Source organism: Rhamphochromis longiceps, linkage group LG9 (assembly GCF_057381845.1).
Source record: "Rhamphochromis longiceps isolate RC_006_pf linkage group LG9, R_longiceps_female_GT1.1, whole genome shotgun sequence".
Lineage (NCBI taxonomy): Eukaryota > Metazoa > Chordata > Actinopteri > Cichliformes > Cichlidae > Rhamphochromis > Rhamphochromis longiceps.
The window spans coordinates 16,600,356-16,621,405 of NC_140565.1; the positions used below are offsets into that span (position 1 = coordinate 16,600,356).

Below are 21,050 nucleotides of genomic sequence, written 5' to 3' on the forward strand. Positions count from 1 at the left end.
CAGCAGGACAACAGAGTCTCCAGGTGGAGCACCCTCCAGCACCCCCCCCCCCCCAGGGACTCTAAGAAGGCTGGGTACTCTGAACTGCCACTCGGCGCATAAGCGCAGATGACAGTCAGGACCCGTTCCCCGACCCTAAGGCGCAGGGAACAAACCCTCTCGTCCACCGGGAAAAACCCCAACGTACCGGCAGCAAGCCGAGGGGATATTAGGATACCCACCCCAGCCCGCCGCCTCTCACCAGGGGCAACTCCAGACTGAGACAGAGTCCAGCCCCTCTCCAGGAGACTGGTTCCAGAGCCCAAGCCATGTGTAGAGGTGAGCCCGACTATATCTAGCCGGTACCTCTCAACCTCACGCACTAACTCAGGCTCCTTCCCCACCAGAGAGGTGACATTCCATGTCCCTATTGCTAGTCTTGGCAGCCGGGGGTCAGTCCTCCAGGGCCTCCGCTCCTGGCCGCCACCCGGCACACAATGCACCCGACCCCTATGGCGCCTCCTGCGGGTGGTGGGCCTGCAGGAGGATGGGCCCATGTCTCCTCTTCGGGCTGTGCCCGGCCGGGCCCCATGGACTAAGGCCCGGCCACCAGACGCTCGCCCTCGGGCACCCTCCCCGGGCCTGGCTCCAGGGCGGGGCCCCGGTAACCCTATCCCGGGCAGGGTAAACTGTTCCCTCGGTGTGCTTTTCATAAGGGTCTTATGAATCGCTCTTTGTCTGGTCCCTCACCCAGGGCCAATTTGCCATGGGAGACCCTACCAGGGGGCAAAAGCCCCCAGACAACATAGCCCCTGGGATCCCTGTGACACACAAACCCCTCCACCACGATAAGGTAGCGATTCAAGGAGGGGCTTTACATGACTTTAAAATGCAAATAGAAAATCTTATAAAAGATTGTTTTTACAACCTCCTGCCTGACTTAAAATAAGGACAGTTTACAGCGATGAGTTAAAAAAAAAAGCAATCTCATAAAATAATAATAATTGAGCAGTGGTGTAACAGCACAAAACCAAAAGCTATGTATTTGTTAAGCAAGCAAGAAACTACCTGTTCTTAACAAGTGTTAGCATGACTCTGCTCAATAGGCGACCAATTAATTTGTTATATTTACAGTTTATTTCGAGTAAATGGGTTAAGAATTAACATTTTGCTGCAAATACAATGATTTCTTGGTGAATGATCATCTTGCAAGAGGTGTTTGCAGACACACAGACAGTGATTTGGTGTATTATAGTGAGAATTTTTGCATGTTAAATGTCAACTGTTACGGTCCTTTTCTTGTGTTGCAGGTCTGCCTCATGAGCCACAGCTGAGGTGTGTTCCAGCTCGTCAGCCACGGCATATAGTCTGCCATCCTAAACTGCCACAGCCCTGCCACTTTCCCCATTTTTGCCAGAGCTGTGAGCTGTAGTGTTTTGGGCAGCGGGCCTTAGTGCGTATGGGTGTGAGAACTTAAACTCTGTGAACTTTGGTTTTCTTTCTTTTATTGTAAGCAAAGGTGTGCCCTTATTGTGTTAATTAGTTCATCCTTGTGGAAGCAGGTAGGGGTTCTCTGCCATTTTTGTTTCAACTGTTTTCTCCTGTTTCTGGTTAGACAGGGAGCTCAGCCATTGTATTTTGTTTTGGTTAGTGAGTACTTGGTTTGATTTTTAGCTAAAGGGGGTGTTTTGTTTGTTGTTTTGGCCTTGGAGACCCTGAAGAAAAGAGCTTCCTTGTGTTCATTTTTACTGTAGTAGTTTTGGGCAATAAATCACATTTAAATGACATCTATTCTCCAGTAGTTCATGTGTTCTCTTTCACTTTGTGTTACCCCTCACTCCAGTCAACACTTCGTTTTTAAGTGGGGCGTAACATAAGTGGGGGCTCGTCCGGGATTATTTTGGTTATGGCACAGTTTAGCCTGGGTGATTTTATAGCTAAGCCTGCATTGGACCAGCTTGATGCATGTAGGAAGGAGGATTTATGTGCCGTTGCCACGCATTATGAAATCCCTGTGGCTAAGTCCATGAAGAAGAGCGAGTTAAAGACTCTTGTTGTCAGTGGGTTTGTTGGGAAAGGTGTGTTCCCCTTTAGTCGTGGACTCGGGGGATGCCGCGTCAGACCTCGAAACCTCTGATCAGCCTGAGGTTTGCGCTGGGGAGGGGGCGGGGACACCTACGGTGGTCAAACCAGGTGAGGGAAAGCCACCAGCCTCTCTTCCACAGTTTGAGCCCTTCTCTGTCGAATCCAGTAATCCCAGTGTTAGTGCACGCGTAAAGGTACGTTTGGCTCGTCTTGAACTTGAGGCCAAAGCAAGGGAACGTAAGGATGAGCTTGAGTTCAAGCTAAAGTGTCGGCAGCTAGAAGCTGAGACATCTATTAGGTTGCGTCAGCTGTAGTTGCAAGCTAACAAATTGTCTCCTGAGCCTTCTGCTCCACATTCAGTGAAGGATGAAGATAACAATAGTAATCCTTCAGATAATTCTCCCCCTGCTCCTGCACCTCCGACATTTGATGTAGGCAAAAACATTGCCCTAGTTCCACCATTCAGGGAGACTGAGGTGGAGGCCTTTTTTAATGCGTTTGAGCGCATTGCTATGGCTTTACATTGGCCCAAGGAGGTTTGGCCCCTTTTGCTTCAGTGCAAATTAATTGGTAAGGCACAGGAAGTATGCGCAGCTCTTACTATCGAGGACAGTCTTGTGTACAACAATGTCAAAAGCGCTATACTCAGAGCCTATGAGTTGGTGCCTGAAGCCTACAGGCAGCGTTTCAGGACCCTGAGGAAATCCACTGCTCAAACATTCCTTGAGTTTGCAAGGGGAAAAGGTGGTGTCAAGCAAGCAAAGTGTCAGAGTTTAACGCATTGCGTAAACTGGTATTGTTGGAGGAATTCAAAAACTGTGTTCCTGACCGTACAGTGCTGTACCTGAATGAACAAAAAGTTGCCACTTTGCAGGAGGCAGCTGTCTTGGCAGAAGAATTTGCTTTGACGCACAAAAGCGTGTTTGTGGGTAAATCTGAATCACACTATCATGAACAAATGAAAAAGGACACAAAGCCGCACCCTCAACAACCTAGGGGTTCCTCGGGTTCCAAGTCTGATAGACAATGTTTTTACTGTCACAAAGTGGGGCATATAGTTTCTGAGTGTTTGGCTCTTAAACGTAAACAAGTGCCCCAGCAATTAAAACAAGCTAAAGGGGTTGGCCTAGTCAAGTCGCTGAACTCCCCCTCTCATGTGACCATTAGTGAACCTGATAAGTGTTTTAAACCCTTCATTTTCAATGGTTTTGTCTCCTTAACAGGGTTTCCTGGGGATCAAAAGCCCGTGAGAATACTGAGGGACACGGGTGGTTCACAATCATTTCTATTGGCCGACGTTTTGCCAGTCAGTGAGGAGTCATCTTGTAACGCGAGTACGATAGTGCAAGGTATTGGGATGGCCTACATACCTGCACCATTACATTGTGTTCATGTGCAGTCGGAGTTAGCCTCTGGTTTTTTCAAGGTTGCAGTGAGAAACTCATTTCCTATTCAGGGTGTTGAGTTTATAATGGGAAATGATATTGCTGGGGACAAAGTACTCCCTGTTCCTGAAGTGGTGGATAAACCCAGCTGTATCCCAGAAGAGGATGAGCTGTTGAAATCCCACCCTGATGTGTTTTCTGTCAGTGTTCTTAGCAAGTCGCAAGCTCGTAAGCTGGAGGAAGTGAACCTGAGTGAGACTGTTCTTGGATCTGTTCTAACTGGGGACAGAGAGCCGGCTGCTAGCCCTTCTAAACCAGCACTCGATGAACAGGGTCTGGCTACTCTGTCTGAGGTTCTTCCTTTGCCAGTCTCATGTGAGTGTTTGAGCCATGCTCAGGAAAATGATGAGTCACTCGCTAAGTGTTTTAAAGAGGTAAGTGAGTTAACAAACAATAAAAAGGCACACAGGTTTTATCTTGAGGATGGGTTACTGCTAAGGAAATGGGTCTCAAGACCTGCATTACAGCAGGAAGGAGGTGATGAGGGTTGGGGGGTGGTACGCCAAATAGTCATTCCTAGGGATTACCGGGGTGGCATGTTGCAGCTTGCGCATGAACACCCATGGTCAGGTCATTTAGAAATCACTAAAACCTATGACCGCATTCTTCAGCACTTTTTCTGGCCAGATCTAAAGAAAGATGTTGCCAAGTTCTGCAAAACTTGCCAATTTTGCCAAATTGTGGGTAAACCTAATCAGACGGTGCCACCTGCTCCTCTTAAACCCATCCCGGTAGTTGGGGAGCCTTTTGAGCGTGTTTTAGTGGACTGTGTGGGTCCTCTACCCAGAACAAAAACGGGTAATCAGTTCCTCTTGACAATCATGTGTGCCACAACCCGTTTTCCTGAAGCCATACCACTTCAAAAAATCACCGCTCCCACTGTGATTAAGGCTCTACTTAAATTCTTTTCAACATTTGGTCTGCCTAGAGTTGTTCAGACCAACCAAGGCAGCAATTTGCCATTGGCCAGAGGGGCCGATGGCGCGATATGGCAGCCTCGCTTCTGTCAGTCTGCCCCAGGGCAGCTGTGGCTACAACCGTAGCTTGCCTCCACCAGTGTGTGAATGTGAGAGTGAATGAATAGTGGCATTGTAAAGCGCTTTGGGTGCCTTGAAAAGCGCTATATAAATCCAATCCATTATTATTATTATTATTATTATCATTATTATAATTTCCAGTCAAAACTGTTCAAGCAGACATTACAATCACTGGGTATCAAATACATCCCTTCCAGCCCTTACCATCCCCAGTCAGAAGGTGCACTAGAAAGATGGCACCAGACCATAAAGTTGATGATGCGAAAATATTGTCTGGTGACTGACAAGAACTGGGATGAGGGACTGCCATTCCTACTGTTTGCAGCTCGTGAAGCAAAACTGGAGTCCCTTGGTTTCAGCCCTGCTGAACTAGTTTTGGGGCATAGTGTGAGAGGGCCACTAAAAACTCTGACAGAACAGTTTTTATCTGATGTGCAGCCGCAATCAAATGTGCTTGAGTTTGTCACGCAGTGTCGGGAACGTTTGTACCATGCTTGTGCAATAGCTAAGAAGTCTCTGTCAGCAGCCCAAGGGAAAATGAAGCGGCAGTATGACAGGAAGGCAGTGCAGCGTTCTTTTAAACCTGGTGATCAGGTACTCATGTTGGTGCCCACATCTGGTCCATCTCTGTCAGCCCAATTTGCGGGACCATATGTGGTAGAGAGCAAAGTCAATGACACAGACTACATTGTTTGCAGTCCAGATAGAAGGTGTAAAACACGGCTCTGCCATATAAATATGCTGAAACTGTTTTGCAAAAGTGGAGGCCGTACTGAGCTACCCGGTGCCCACCACAAGACGGGAGCTCAGGCGCTTCCTGGGTCTAGTGGGCTACTACCGATGTTTCTGCCGGAACTTTTCGACAGTAGTGGCTCCCCTGACTCATCTGTGCAGTCCAAAGGAACCCTTCGTATGGACTGCTGAGTGCCAACATGCATTTGACTGTGCAAAGTCTCTCCTTTGCAGTGCCCCTGTACTGGCTGCTCCGGACTTCAGCAAGGCCTTCAAGCTGGAAGTGGACGCAAGCGCTACCGGCGCTGGAGCAGTACTGTTACAGGATGGAGTTGATGGCATCAGTCACCCGGTTTCCTACTTCTCAGCTAAGTTCAAGCCTCATCAACTCAACTATTCCACCATTGAGAAGGAAACCCTGGCCATGTTGCTTGCTCTGCAGCATTTTGACGTGTACGTGGGGTCAACCACCACCCCTGTCATGGTTTATACTGACCATAACCCTCTGGTATTCCTAAAGCACATGTACAATCACAACCAAAGATTGATGGGATGGGCGTTGCTTGCTCAGGAGTACAACATAGACATCTGACATCAGAGAGGTATGGACAACGTGGTGGCTGATGCACTGTCAGGGACCCAGTATTAACCCCAGTAACGGACTTGGTGGCAGTTGTTAAAAGTGTCTGTTTACTGTATGTGATATTTTATGTGGGGGGGTGTTACGGTCGCTGACCTCTAGTGGCTCTCCCTCTGCAGAAGAGGGTTTTTTTTCTCCTTTTCTTGTGTTGCAGGTCTGCCTCATGAGTCACAGCTGAGGTGTGTTCCAGCTCGTCAGCCACGGCATATAGTCTGCCATCCTAAACTGCCACAGCCCTGCCACTTTCCCCATTTTTGCCAGAGCTGTGAGCTGTAGTGTTTTGGGAAGCGGGCCTTAGTGCGTATGGGTGTGAGAACTTAAACTCTGTGAACTTTGGTTTTCTTTCTTTTATTGTAAGCAAAGGTGTGCCCTTATTGTGTTAATTAGTTCATCCTTGTGGAAGCAGGTAGGGGTTCTCTGCCATTTTTGTTTCAACTGTTTTCTCCTGTTTTTGGTTAGACAGGGAGCTCAGCCATTGTATTTTGTTTTGGTTAGTGAGTACTTTGTTTGATTTTTAGCTAAAGGGGGTGTTTTGTTTGTTGTTTTGGCCTTGGAGACCCTGAAGAAAAGAGCTTCCCTGTGTTCATTTTTACTGTAGTAGTTTTGGGCAATAAATCACGTTTAAATGACATCTATTCTCCAGTAGTTCATGTGTTCTCTTTCACTTTGTGTTACCCCTCACTCCAGTCAACACTTCGTTTTTAAGTGGGGCGTAACATCAACTGATGTAGAGGCCTGAAATATATTCCTCCATAGCTTTGCCAGTGGTCAGAAAATTGCTTGAGAAGCATTTATTTGGTCAGACAGTCAGCTGACACGTGCCTGATAATCCCCATTTAAAGACATTTTATACATGATACGGTGTGGCCATGCTGAAGTAAACTGAATTAGCATCAGCCCTTAGGACCAGGTTGGACCAAATGCCTGTGACTCACTGGCTAATTTTCTATGGTTACTTGTATTTTTTTCCCTCTAAATTGTCACTGTGAAGGCCTTTGATTCATTTCTGCATGTCAAATACTCAGAAAGTGAGTTCTCCCGTTTTAACACTGCTATTCTTGACACAAATCCTTTAGAGTCAGAAATGTGCATACAACAGATTTCTCAATGTCCCATTTGTCTTCATCACAGTAAATGGCTCAAGTGGGTAAACCGAACTTGAGAAAGATTATCTCTCCATCTGTACTCTATCCGCAGGCAGTAAAATCTAATTACTGTTATTCTGTTGTTTGAAGAAGACCACAAATACAACAATTAACTCATCTTCTCCTTCACATCAGGGCATTTGAGCCTAACAAGCTCATTCACATACATACAAACACAGCAGCATAAAGGTTTTGGGAACCCAGAATTTATGTCACTGTTAAACTGATGTCCAAAAGGCATGATGTTAAATATTAAATATTACTTTCTACATTATTATTTTTATTTTGTATAATTTCAAAGGAAAGAGTGAAGGAGTGCTATGCTAAAGTTCGGGCAGAGTTCAAGCTTTCATAACTTTTACCAAGGTCTCAGACCTTTATTACTCTGTTAAGGCTATGGCTTAACAGAGTGTCCTTTTACCTTGTTCAAAAGCTAAAAGGACATAGGATGCAAATTTCAAAGTTATACATAGTGCTTAGACCTTGTCCTATCAATCAGCAGTCATGGGTTCCTCTAAGCAGCTGCCTAGCATTCTGAAAATAATTGATGCCCATAGAGAACAGACGAAAAATGGTTTTGGGGTAGCCACTTGCTCATTTAATAATCCAGTTAAGAAATAGAAATTAACAAGTATGTGGAGGTCATGCTAAGATCTATAAGAGAACTTTCCAAGAAAATTGTTCACAGGGTGAGCAGAATGGCAAATCACTTATTTCTCCAAAAGAGGCCTTGAAGAAGATTTTGAAGCCTCTGTAGTGGTGGTGTAACAATCCTAATGTATCTTGGAAACAGGGTCTGTGGACTGATAAAGTTATAACAGTTGTGTTTTTTCTATATTTTTGAAGCAGAAACACATTTGGATTTTAAAAAAAGGCTGAATAAGTTTGGTGGAAGCATATGGATAAATTGTCTAAGGAGCTTGGAAAGAAAAGCGACTGGACTTGTTTAAGTTGCTTGAAGATGTTTCATCTCTCATCCGAGAAGCTTCTTCAGTTCTGAGGGTCAAATGGTGGAGAGTCCCAGATTTAAACCCAGTGGGAGTTTCCCCCCAAAGAGGGACAAAGGACCCCCTGATGATCCTCTACCTAATCACATGAGCCGAGGTGTGAAACTGGGTGTGGGTCACAATCAGCCAGGGTTTCGGGTGAGCTCATTGTGAAACCTGGCCCCTCCCTATCATGTGATTTCCTGAGGTCAGATGGCCCAGGATGTGAGTGGGTGTTAAGGCGTCTGGGAAGGGTTCTCAAAACTGGATTATAGATGGCAGACAGTTGGTGTTGTAAACCACCACCTCTGTTCAAAGATCTCACAGTGGACATGAATGGCTTCTTTCACTCCTCTTTCAAACCATCTGTCCTCTCTGTCCAAAATGTGAACATTGACACCCTCGAAAGAGTGTCCTTTATCCTTAAGATGCAGATGGACTGCTGAGTCTTGTCCTGTGGAGGTGGCTCTTCTATGTTTTGCCATACGCTTGTGAAGTGGCTGTTTGGTCTCTCCGATGTAGAGTTCTGGGCATTCCTCGCTGCACTACACAGCATACACCACATTGTTAAGTCTGTGTTTTGGAGTTTTGTCTTTGGGATGAACCAGTTTTTGTCTGAGCATGTTGCTGGGTCTGAAATGCACCGGGATGTCGTGCTTGGAGAAAACTCTCCTGAGTTTCTCTGATACACCGGCTACATAGGGGATAACAATTTTGTTGCGTCTGTCTTTCTTATCCTCCCTCGCTGGTGTCTGGTCTTCTTTTCTGTGCATCTTTGCTGACTTTATAAACGCCCAATTAGGATAACCGCATGTTTTGAGTGCTTCCTTTTGTTACGTTCCCCTGGGGGGGGGGGGGGGGGGGGGGGGGTCTAGGCGGTGAGGGGACCTCAGGCAGGAGGTAGTGGGACACGCCCACACAGGCACCCTCAGGAGAGAGAGAGGCCCTGCTAGGGCCGTAACACCCCCTCCCATAAATGCAAACCCATGGTTTGTCAAATTACCATAACCAAAAATGAGTCCATAACTGTTTCATGACGAATATTGCAGGCTTTCCACCTACCAAACCCCATAACAACGGTTAGGCATTTCCTGCGGAAACTGCCAATCCCATCTCAGTGGGTTCACAACATTGCCAGAGAGTGGCCCCAGACCCTCGAAACAGTGTCCCATGGGATAGCCAGGGCTTCGAACCTTCACGTGTGGAGAACCCAGCAGGCAGCTAGCAGGCTTCACTGAAACACAGACATGACTGTTAGCAAGGGGTGCAGGTCTGAATGGTGGTTTTAAACATGAACCGGAGAAAGGGTCAACCAGCGGCAGCTCAGGGTTAGTTGGCCTCGTACACTGATTACGGGGTGCTACTGAGCAACTGTGCTCCAGGTTTAGCCTTTTAGTAGGCCTGGCAGGCTTGTCAGTTTGAGAGCCACGACTGACTTTACTCAAAACAGGCCCCTTTCGTGTTGAGTGGGCTTTCTGTTTGGGTGCTAGTCTGACACAATTGGCAAACACATGGCCAGGCTTGTGACAGAAAAAAAACACAGTTTGGGCCTAGGTCTTAACACCATAACTGCATTTTCCATCTTAGCTGGCCCACTTTTACCTCTCCAGGCTGCGCTATAGTGCAGAGGGATATCCTGTCCTACCGCACTTGCTGTATGAGTCAGCTTAAACTCATCTGCCAGGGTGGCAGCTTGCTGTAGAGTTGTAACCCTCTGTTCACTTAAATAAAGGGCCACAGACTTAGGAACAGAGTTTTTAAAATCCTCCACCAGCATAAGCTCACGTATGGACCCCACATCATTAACCTGGCTTGCCGCACACCACCTATCAAAGAGCCTCGCCTTCTCCCTGACGAAGTCAAGATAGGACTGTCCCTGCACCACAATACACAGCTCACTAGCTGGAAACCACAATACACAGCTCACTAGCTGGAAACCACAATACACAGCTCACTAGCTGGAAACCACAATACACAGCTCACTAGCTGGAAACCACCGCAAACACTCAGCTCACTAGCTGTACCCACACAAAATGGCACTCTGGCCCAGAGCTCACCCTGCTCTGGGCTTAAATACCTTAATTGCTGATGGGAGTCAGCTGTACAGGAGGGAAAGGTGGCACCTCAGGCAGGAGGTAGTGGGACACGCCCACACAGGCACCCTCAGGAGAGAGAGAGGCCCTGCTAGGGCCGTAACACTTTACATGTGTGTGTTCCTTCTTTTTCCCTTCAGGCTTAGAGGGAACATGTTCTGCCCGGTGGTGTAGGGTCCTAATTACTCCAAGTTTGTGTTCCAGAGGGTGATGGGAGTCAAAGAGGAGAAACTGGTCTGTGTGTGTGGGCTTCCGGTAAACTTCAATGTTGAGGTTGCCATTCTCTTCAATGTGCACAGCGCAGTCCAGGAAAGGCAAACAGTTGTCCTTTGTGTCTTCCCTGGTGAACTTGATGTTTTTATCCACGGCGTTAATGTGCGCAATTAAGGATTCCACTTGTGTTTTGATTTTGACCCAGGTGTCGTCTACATATCTGTACCAGTGGCTGGGTACTCTCCCTTTGAAAGAGCCAAGAGCCTTCCCTTTCCACTTCTTCCATGTAAAGGTTGGCTACAATAGGTGACACGGGGGAGCCCATGGCGCAGCCATGTTTTTGTCTGTAGAAGCCCTCGTTGTATTTGAAATATGTAGTGGTGAGGCAGAGGTCTAACAGTGTGCAAATCTGATCGGGTGTGAAGTCTGTCCTGTCTTCCAAGGAGCTGTCTTCTTGTAGTCGTTTTCTGACAGTCTCCACTGCCTCCGTGGTGGGTATGCAAGTGAAGAGAGACTACATCAAAGGACACCATGGTTTCATCTGGATCCAGGGTAAGTTTCTGGACCTTATCAGTGAAGTTGGTGGAGTTCTTGATGTAATGTGGGGTGTTTCCCACAAGAGGTGCCAGGATGGTAGCAAGGTGTTTCGAAATGTTGTAAGTGGCTGAGTTTATGTTACTGACAATGGGTCTGAGTGGGACACCTTCTTTGTCGATCTTAGGAAGTCCGTAAATGCACGGTATGGCATTCCCTGGGTAAAGCCGGTGATATGTGAGGCGGTCAATGATTTTGTCCTTTTCAAGGTCTTGAAGGCAAGCTATAGCTTTCTTCTTGTAGCTGCTTGTGGGGTCTCGCTTCGTATGTATTGTTGTCACTGAGGAGAGTAGTGATCTTTGTGGTAATCCGTTATGCTCAGGACCACGGCGCACCTTCCCTTATCAGCTGGTAAAATAGTGATGTTGTGGTCTTTTTGTAAGGGAAGCGACGGCCTTCTTTTCTTGTAATGCGAGGTTAGACGGCGAAACTTTTGCACTGGAGAGGGTGGCTGAGACTTTCATCCTGATTTGCTCTGCTTCTGTCAGTGATAATTTATTAATCTGTATGGCGGTTTCTGTGGCTGTGATGAGGTCCACTATAGGAAACTGTTGTGAAGAAATGGCAAAATTGAGTCCTTTGGCTAATACTCTCTTTTCAGGTTCAGTGAGATTCCGGTCTGAAAGGTTCTTCACCCATTTTTACTGACTGTCCTCAGGTGTGTGTTCTTCTCCGAGTTGTGTAGGTTCAGACCAAGGAGTGAGTGTTCACATTTTGGACAGAGAGGACAGATGGTTTGAAAGAGGAGTGAAAGAAGCCATTTATGTCCAGTGTGAGCGACCATCTTTAAACAGAGTTGGTGGTTTACGACACCAACTGTCTGCCATCTATAATCCAGTTTTGAGAACCCTTCCCAGACCCCTTAACACCCACTCACATACTGGGCCACCTGACCTCAGGAAATCACATGATAGGGAGGGGCCAGGTTTCACAATGAGCTCACCCTGGCTGATTGTGACCCACACCCATTTTTACACCTTGGCTCATGTGATTAGGTAGAGGATCATCAGGGGGTCCTTTGTCCCTCTTTGGGGGGAAACTCCCACTGGGTTTAAATCTGGGACTCTCCACCATTTGACCCTTAGAACTGAAGCTTCCTTGATGAGAGGTGAAACGTCTTCAAGCAACTTAAACAAGTCCAGACGCTTTTCTTTCCAAGCTCCCTAGACTACGATGACCTGGATGACTGAGAACCTTCACAGACATATGGATAAATTCATCCATCATCCTTTGAGCTTGTGTTTAGTCCAGTCAGTGGCACAGGAAAGAATTTATTGGCAGAGCGAAGAATGGATTCATTCAAAATCAGCAAATTTTGTAATCAAACTTCATATTGTCTAAAAATGCTGAAAAAAGGATGAAGAGGATGGCTTCTATAACAGGAAAATCATCCTCTAAAGCCCTCCAATCGACTATCTAAAGTATAGCGACTCTTTAGGTAAGACATGACTGAAAGTCTGTGGATAGACATCCAAAAAGCAGGGCATCCGGGGAACAAGCATGACACACAACTAGAAGCCCTTTGTAGTGAATAATAATAGAAAATCCTTCAAAAAGGAATCAAAAGACTCTTATCTCTACAAAAAGTGCTTACAAGCTTACCAAAAAGGAAGTTATTGTATACTCGCAATGTGCTGTGAAAAAACGTTTGCCTTAAGGTTTGTTTGTTTGTTTGTTTGTTTGTTTTTTTTGGGGGGGGGGGGTCTTTGTATTTTTTTTTTCAAACTGTGAAAGCCAGAAATAAAAAAAAATATGGAGAAAAAAATAAGAAGAATTAAAATATTAAAGAATTCAATTTGGAAATCAGGCCACCTTTGACTCGCTCAGACTCACAGTAAGAAAAATGCTAGGGACCCAAACGTCTGGATGCCACTGTAGATCTCTCATCATTCCTGATGGCAATATGATGTGAGCTGAGTGGGGACAGCAGAAGAAATGAAGAGGAGATGACCTTGTAAATAAACTACTGACTCTAATCCGTCCCTGCAGGCTTCCAAGCCATCCTGACTTGTCATTCACTCTGCACTTCCACACACACGTAACTAAACCTGTAATTTTACTAGGTTTTTGACAAACTGTGATGCTGCTTTAGGTATGATGTGGAAACACCCACATACGCTCATGTGTGACTGTGCTATAAATGTATATTTATATATTGTTATATTGTACATACAGCAAGCCTGTATTGATGGGTTTTTGCTAGGAAGATTAATACCTGTCAGGTTGGGACTTTAGCTCTGTACAGGAGAGGGCAAACGGTCACGACGAGTGGTGAAAAGATTATTATCCTTATTATGATGCCTCGACACCCTCACTTCATCTATCATACCACCTCCCCCCTCCATATTTCACCCTGTCCTCAGATCCAGTACGCACCCCACACCTTTCCTCAAATATGATTGATTCCCTGCACAACCATCTCATTTTCTATAACTCAACTCTGATACTTCTTACACTACTCTAGCCTTCCCTTTATTACTCTAGGTGGTAAATTTTCAAATCTTTTTATGCCCATCCGTCTTTGAAAGTCTTGTTGGAATATTTGGAGCTCCAACCTTGCTAATGGCTTCTCTCTTTGAATTCTCCACATACCTATTAGCTCCATCTGATGTGTTCATAAATGCTTCTTACTGGCAAGGCTGATATTCCTGATGGGTGATGTTTGCAACCTTCAACTTTAGCAAGCTGCTCAATGTCATCAAATGATTGATTGATGCACTTGTAGCCAACTCAGGTCAGTTTTGTTTTGCAGACAGGGTCACCTTCACTGAATCACCTTGATTTGCTAAACTGCTTATTTGTGTTGCTGTTCAATGAGCAAGTGAGGGATCTCAAAGCAAGTAAATGCGTGACTGAGTGAATGAGTGAGCGGGTGACTGATGATGAGTGAAAGGTTGGGTTGGTGAGATAAGCAGGTTGATCTCACTTCACAACATTACACTTGGCACCAGTAAATGAGTTTCCCCTTTGATCAGCTTTGCGCTCTTGTAGCCTCCATTGCCGCTGTGCTCCCTGCTGCTCTACCTCTCCCACAGGTAATGAGGGGTGGGGGGGCCCAGGGGCACCAGATCAGAGGACCTGAAAGTGTGTACATGTTTGTGAGATACACCAGATGTTTGTGTATGTAAGGGTGGAGACTTGGCTATGATGCCTCTAGGTGAACAACCATTTGGAGAGTGGCTCACACTCAGACACGCTCATGCACACGCAGGCATCTGCTTAGCCAAAAACAAAATTAAAAATGCATCGCACATCAAGCATGGGAATGATAAACTTGCCACAACTGTGTTTACCATTGAACCATGAGAGATCTGAGAAACGCCACTCACACACAATCATCATCTTGTCAAAACTTCTTGAAGTCCCAGTGTGCACTGCTGCCAAGACCAAAACTGATCAAAACTCCTTTTGTGTTCAAGAGAGCCTCACAATTTGACATCAAAACCACAGCATTGGTTTTGGCACTTCAGAAAGCACCCAAAATCACTTTTTTCATCAAAGTAACATTGTCTTAGCACAACCAAATGCACAAATCATTGCATGACACAATCAAGCCGCATCATGTTTTCAGCTGCTGCCAAATGGTGCACTTGCTCTGTTTGATGATTTTTATGATTCTTGCGCCCGTCATACAGCAGAGAATTGAACGTGATAACTAACAAAATTGTCACCTTGCAGCTGTGTGCCCCACCAGGTGAGGCTGCAGTTTAAACACATGTCAGTCAGTCTAATGACTTACATAGTCAAGACCCTGAACCTACCTATTAGATGGACACCAAAGATTAGTGTCAGCATGTTCTCCTAGGTTACAGGAAAACAGAGTGCAGTGAAGATGCGGTCATTGCTATGCTTTTAATCCCTCTATTTGTGTTACATTTTCAAGTAATTAAAAATCTCTGGCCATCAAAATGTAATCAGAAGTGTGAAGAAAATTCTCTCAAGACATTCAACAGATTAATGAAAATTTAATGGGATAGACAGCTTTTTGGGTATATATATGCACTCATATGTATATTTTTTCTTTATACAATTATATAGAACTATAGACATATACAAATATTGTTTCTAATGTTGTTTTGTTATGCATTTACCTAATCATCTTATCTTCTCCCTCAAGACCCCCACCCACCCAAAAAAAAAAGAAACAAAAAGAAAAGAAAAGCAATCTTCATCATGTTGGGTAGCAGGCAGGTTTTGGTGTGAAATCTCATCAGGAAGATTGGTTTGTCTTGTGTTATTAAACACTTTTCACAGGTTCTCTTATGCAAAAGCAAAAATCAAGCGAGCAACATATTTCTTACTATACAGCTGCTGTGCGATGGATAAAGCGGAGGTGCCTCTTGGGTTTTTGCTAAGTTGATAAGAATATCAAAGCCACGTTCATTAAAATTCCACCTGAAGTGGTTTCAATCACACGTTTGCCTTCAAAGTTATTTTGTTTACTAACATTCCTCCATGACTGCGTAAGTTTGCTAATTACATTATTTCATATATTAGCGTACAGTTTTATTGTATTTTCAGGTGATCATCAAAACTGAGGGAAAACCAGTGATCCAGCTCAAATAAATGAGAATTTTAAAGTTATTCTAGTTCAGAGCGGTGCTGTTTTTGATCAGTGATTAAAAAGAAAAATAAATAAACAAAGCTATAGGATGTAGGTTATCATGACACTGCCTGGTTTATATATTTAATACATCACAGTCAGCTAGCATAACTCTATGCATCAATGCATCTAACAAACAACACCTTAGGGAGTCTGAAGCTCTACTTTTGTTCAAAAATCTATTTTTAATCTATTTTTAATCTTTTAACGACTAGTCTTACACACATATTTTCTGAGTTTCTTTTTGTTTTATACTCTGATAAAGTGACTCAGACTATTCATGGAGTCCTCGCATGTCCCCTAGTTACCACAAGGAAGTGGCTGGAATCTAAGAGATTTCCTTGGTCCATAAACTACCAGCAAACTTGTGACCAGCAGGTTGCTGATGTGAAAGTGACTGAGCACAATTCTACTCATCTTCAACAACAACGATCAAAATGCCCTTGGCCATAACTGCTTTTCTGAGTGTGCTAAAGTGGAGCCATTCAGTGAGCTTGTACTGTGCAACTACTCTGTGTTTGAATAGGATTGTACAGCCCATTCTGCATTAAATTTTCTGCCCTTTTCACAGAAGTTTGAGTTATTTGCAAATATTATATGTGTAAGCAAGATTTTCACAGGAGTGAGAAAACCTTTAGGGTGATATAGAATGGCAGTTCCCTAAATGAATGGCCTTTTAGAATTTCACATTTGACAATGCTCTGTACTCATACTAACATCTTGTCATTGATGAAAAACACCACAGGATTCACGTACTCACATTGCAGGCCTAGTGATAGACTGGCGACCAGTCCAGGGTGTACCTGCCTTTCACCCATTTCTTTGTAATTTACAGTCTGGACTGTACAGACAAATAACCAGACCTTACTTGCCTTTTAATAAGCATATATATCCTACAGGGTAAGGCTCTGACTTTGTGTGCACGCATGCACCAAGCAACACTTCAGAGTATCTAGCCTACTTGGAATCTCCAAGTGGTATCCTGGTCTTTGGTTATGAGTATATACACTCAACAAAAATGTAAACGCAACACTTTTGTTTTTGCTCCCATTCCCCATGGGATGGACGTAGAGACCTAAAATTCATTCCAGATACACAATATAACCATCCCTCCCAAACAGTGGTCACAAATCAGTCCAAATGTGTGGTAGTGGGCACATCTGCTATATTGAGATAATCCATCCCACCTCACAGGTGTGCCACATCAGGATGCTGATCTGACATCATGAGTAGTGCACAGGTGTACCTCAGACTGCCCACAACAAAAGGCCACCCTGGAATGTGCAGTTTTTTGCGCTATTGGGGGTCTGGGGACCCAGAACCGGTCAGTATCTGGTGTGACCACCATTTGCCTCATGCAGTGCAACACATCGTCGCATGGAGTCTATCAAATTGTCAATTGTGGCCTGTGAAATGTTGGTCCACTCCACTTCAATGGCTGTGCGAGGTTGTTGGATATTCGTGGGAACTGGTACACGCTGTCGTATACGCCGGTCAAGCACATCCCGAACATGCTCAATGGGTGACATGTCCGGTGAGTATGCTGGCCATGCAAGAACTGGGACATTCTCAACTGCCATCTGCCCTGAACAATGTGAACCATGATTCATCCGTGAAGCGCACACCTCTCCAACGTGCCAGACGCCATCGAATGTGAGCATTTGCCCACACAAGTCTGTTACGGCGACGAGCTGGAGTCAGGTCAAGACCCCGATGAGGACGACGGGCATGCAGTTGAGCGTCCCTGAGACGGTTTCTGACAGTTTTTGCAGAAATTGTTTGGTTGTGCAAACCAATTGTTCCAGCAGCTGTCTGGGTGGCTGGTCTCAGACGATCTTGGAGGTGAACCTGCTGGATGTGGAGGTCCTGGGCTGGTGTGGTTACACGAGGTCTGCGGTTGTGAGGCCGGTTGGATGTGCTGCCATATTCTCTGAAACGCCTGTGGAGACGGCTTATGGTTGAGAAATGAACATTCAATGCACGGGCGACAGATCTGGTTGACATTCCTGCTGTCAGCATGCCAATTGCACGCTCCCTCATTGCTTGTGGCATCTGTGGCATTTTGCTGTGAGACAAAACTGCACATTCCAGGGTGGCCTTTTGTTGTGGGCAGTCTGAGGTACACCTGTGCACTACTCATGATGTCAGATCAGCATCCTGATGTGGCACACCTGTGAGGTGGGATGGATTATCTCAATATAGCAGATGTGCCCACTACCACACATTTGGACTGATTTGTGACCACTGTTTGGGAGGGATGGTTATATTGTGTATCTGGAATGAATTTTAGGTCTCTACGTCCATCCCATGGGGAATGGGAGCAGTAACAAAGGTGTTGCGTTTATATTTTTGTTGAGTGTAATTGAGAAATACTTATTTATTCCTCTGCTGACTTTGCATGTTTGCTCACTTCCAAAGACACAATCTCTAATTTTTATTGTAGTTTAATTTTAATGGAGACATATGGAATATCAATCGAGAATCCAGGGGAAAAAATACATTACATATAAGTTATACATTGATTTTTTATGAAAAAAGCATTTTATCCTCAAGAAAAACAAGACTTAGTACTTGGTGGAAAAGCCTTTGTTGGCAAACAGATATGAGATGTTTCTTGCAGTTGGTCACTGTCTCAATCTCACGATGGATTTAGGCACTTTGCAGAATTTCTCTAAATCTTTTAGGTTTCTTGGCTGCTGCTTGGCAATTTGAAGATCCTGGTATCTCCACAGGTTTTCTATAGGACTGATGTCTCGAGACTGGCTAGGCCACTCTATGATCTAATTGCACTTCTTCTTTAGTCACTCCTTTGCTGGCTTGGCAACAAAGGAATTGCTTTTGGGTCATTGTAAAGCTTGATTTAGACTTCTAAGGGAAATATACATCCAGACTTGCATAGTAACGAGAAACTCCTGCCATCCCTACACTGCAATCTTCCACCCCATTCAAGACAAGGTATCCGTTGACCTGACATGTAGTTACATTTTATCGCAGGTGCACTTCAGGTTACGTAGAAGGTTGGAGCATGCAGTTAAAATGGGATTCCGGTTATGCTGTAAATTACAACATTCATTTTCTGGCTGAGGAAAAGATGTTTTTATCCATTGGTCACTCGATCCAATTAAGCCAAAAGCCCAGATGCATAGTGTTTCCTCCTCCATGCTTGACTTTGGGGATGGTGCTCTTTGGGTCATACTTGCCATTTCTAGTGCTCCAAAGGCTTCTTGAGCAGGGGGGACTTGCAGGCACTGTAAGTTTCAATCCATTAGCATAGTGTATCATCAGTAATGTTCTTGGTGACTCTGGTCCCAACTGCTTTCAGGTCATTAACAAGCTTGGCCTGTGTAGTTTTGGGCTGATCCACCACCTTTCTCTTAAATCAACCTCACTTGATCAAACCTCATGCAAGATTCCTGCATGGAGCGCCAGACAAACATCCATGCCAGAATCCAAGGCACTATCAAACCAGCCACCAAATGTGAGGGCTCCACCAGACCAAGCTAGACACCTTCACAAGGTTAGGCAGGTGTTGTGGCTGATGTGCATATGTTCTTGTTTGATCACAGGTATTTAAGAAATGACAGCCATTGTATTACTTAGCGATAGTGAGCATAATAGTCTTCAGCTCAACTAAGTTTTGCACTAAAGTCTGTATTGCTTTTCTGCTCTCAAGTTACCCTCTGTGTGTCTGAAGAGCACAGCCCCACTCTCATGCAAACAGACAGTGACAAAGAGAGGAGAGAACGGAACAGAAAAGCAGTCAGACACAAATCAACACTCACAACTGGGTTACAAGTGACATCCCTTGCCTGTATCCGTGCTCCTTACTATCAGACATAATTACTGCCAGAAATTCCATTACTGAAATTAACAATAGTTTAATTTATTTTTGAATAATTTACTGTCCACCAGTTCATTCATAATGGAAATGCCCTTTTTAAAAAGCAAATTTTGTTTTGATTGTAATAACTGTTTAACTAATTCAGCTAAAGAAGTAATCAAAAAAATAAATAAAATGGTACCAATGCAGAAAGCAGAAAGGAAAAGGCAGAGAGTGGGGAAGGAACACTTTCAGTGACATGGCAGAGTGAAGGCTACACAGACTAGAGAGCACAGTATGACAATAAAACAACTGGGGAATACATGTTCGGTGCAAATCAATGCAAATGTGATATAAGTGCTGTAAAAGGGTCTTGTCTGTTGTCTGATCTATATTTGTGATGTGTGAGAAATGTACCTTTACTCCAGAGGATATGTAGGTGGTCCTTATCCAGCGGCTGGTTCAGTATGATCAGACAGATCCTCTGTTTGCCTGAAAAGAACAGACACAAGGAAAAGGGGAAATGTGTAAATAATAAACAATCAGATAGAAAACACAGACGACTGATGGAGCACAATCAGTAACACGTAGCAAAATGGCAACGCTAGAACATGTCATTACTTGCATGTTCAAATTAATACCTTTAAATCCAGACTGGAGAATACTGTTTGTGTTATTGAATATATTTAAAAATAATAATAAAGCAGCAATAACAAGGTTATTATAAGGCTCCACAAAGGAAAGAAGAAAATAAGAGAGAAGATTAAAAAATGAATTCATTTCAAGCAAGTCTTGGTTTCTTGAGAGATCAAAATTGGTTCCCACTCAATCCAATTAAGCTGCAAAGGGTTTGTTTGCAACAGCAGAAGATAACAAAACCTAACACCACTACGGACAGTGTGCATCCAGCTCAGACAGTGATTTCCCTTGATTATACTGCCTTTAATCTCTTTAATCAGGGTCACAATCAATGTCTGGATACCTACCATTTGTTAAAGAAAAATAAAGAAAATCAGTACCCACACTTGCACGCATTTCATTTTTTGCCATTTAAAATCTTTAACCTTAGTTGCATATCATACATGAAAACAAAGCTAAACCTTTTCTGTCATCCTCATCTCTCTTATCAGTGTACCTCTACGTTTCTTTGTTAAAGTCTCTCTCGTGGTGTTGCTTTTCATAAACCCATTTCTTTCCTGAAGCTCCCATCAATCTCGCTTTTAGCTTTTCTTTGCTCTGCTGCTAATGCAGATCCCCTGACTAATACTTTAGAATTGTCATTTATCTATCTGCAGGAAATGGGGAAAAAATGGAAACATTCATTGACAAAGTAAAAACAGAGCTGCTAGAAAAGCTTTAATGGACCAAAGACTAAAGCACAACCTTTCTTCTCCTCACCATCGCACTTTTCATGCTCATTTATCTTTCGCTCTCATGTCTGCTCTTATAAATGCTTTCCCATCAATGTTTAAGGCTTTCTTTTATAACAAAGCCAAAATGCTATCTGCAACTTGAAACACCACCTTGTGATTACTCTCTCCTAAAGCGAATTTATGTAAATTCCATAACTGCAAAACAAGAAATATCCAGTAAAGCCTGTATCCCCAGTTTCCCCAGTATGGAGGAAAAATGCAAAAGCATAGAAAGAAAATATATATACAGTGGGGCAAAAAAGTAT

General features: G+C 44.3%; 1 protein-coding gene across 4 annotated transcripts in view; it reads right to left on the reverse strand.

Moving 5' to 3' along the window:
* tpk1 (thiamin pyrophosphokinase 1) overlaps nt 1-21,050 on the reverse strand; it is a 125,036-nt gene that overhangs the window by 95,742 nt on the left and 8,244 nt on the right. For all 4 annotated transcript variants that reach the window (XM_085418520.1, XM_085418517.1, XM_085418518.1 and 1 more), the window contains exon 3: nt 19,790-19,864. In XM_085418520.1, the coding sequence (XP_085274646.1) occupies nt 19,790-19,864 (75 nt within the window). The remainder of the gene's footprint in view (nt 1-19,789; nt 19,865-21,050) is intronic.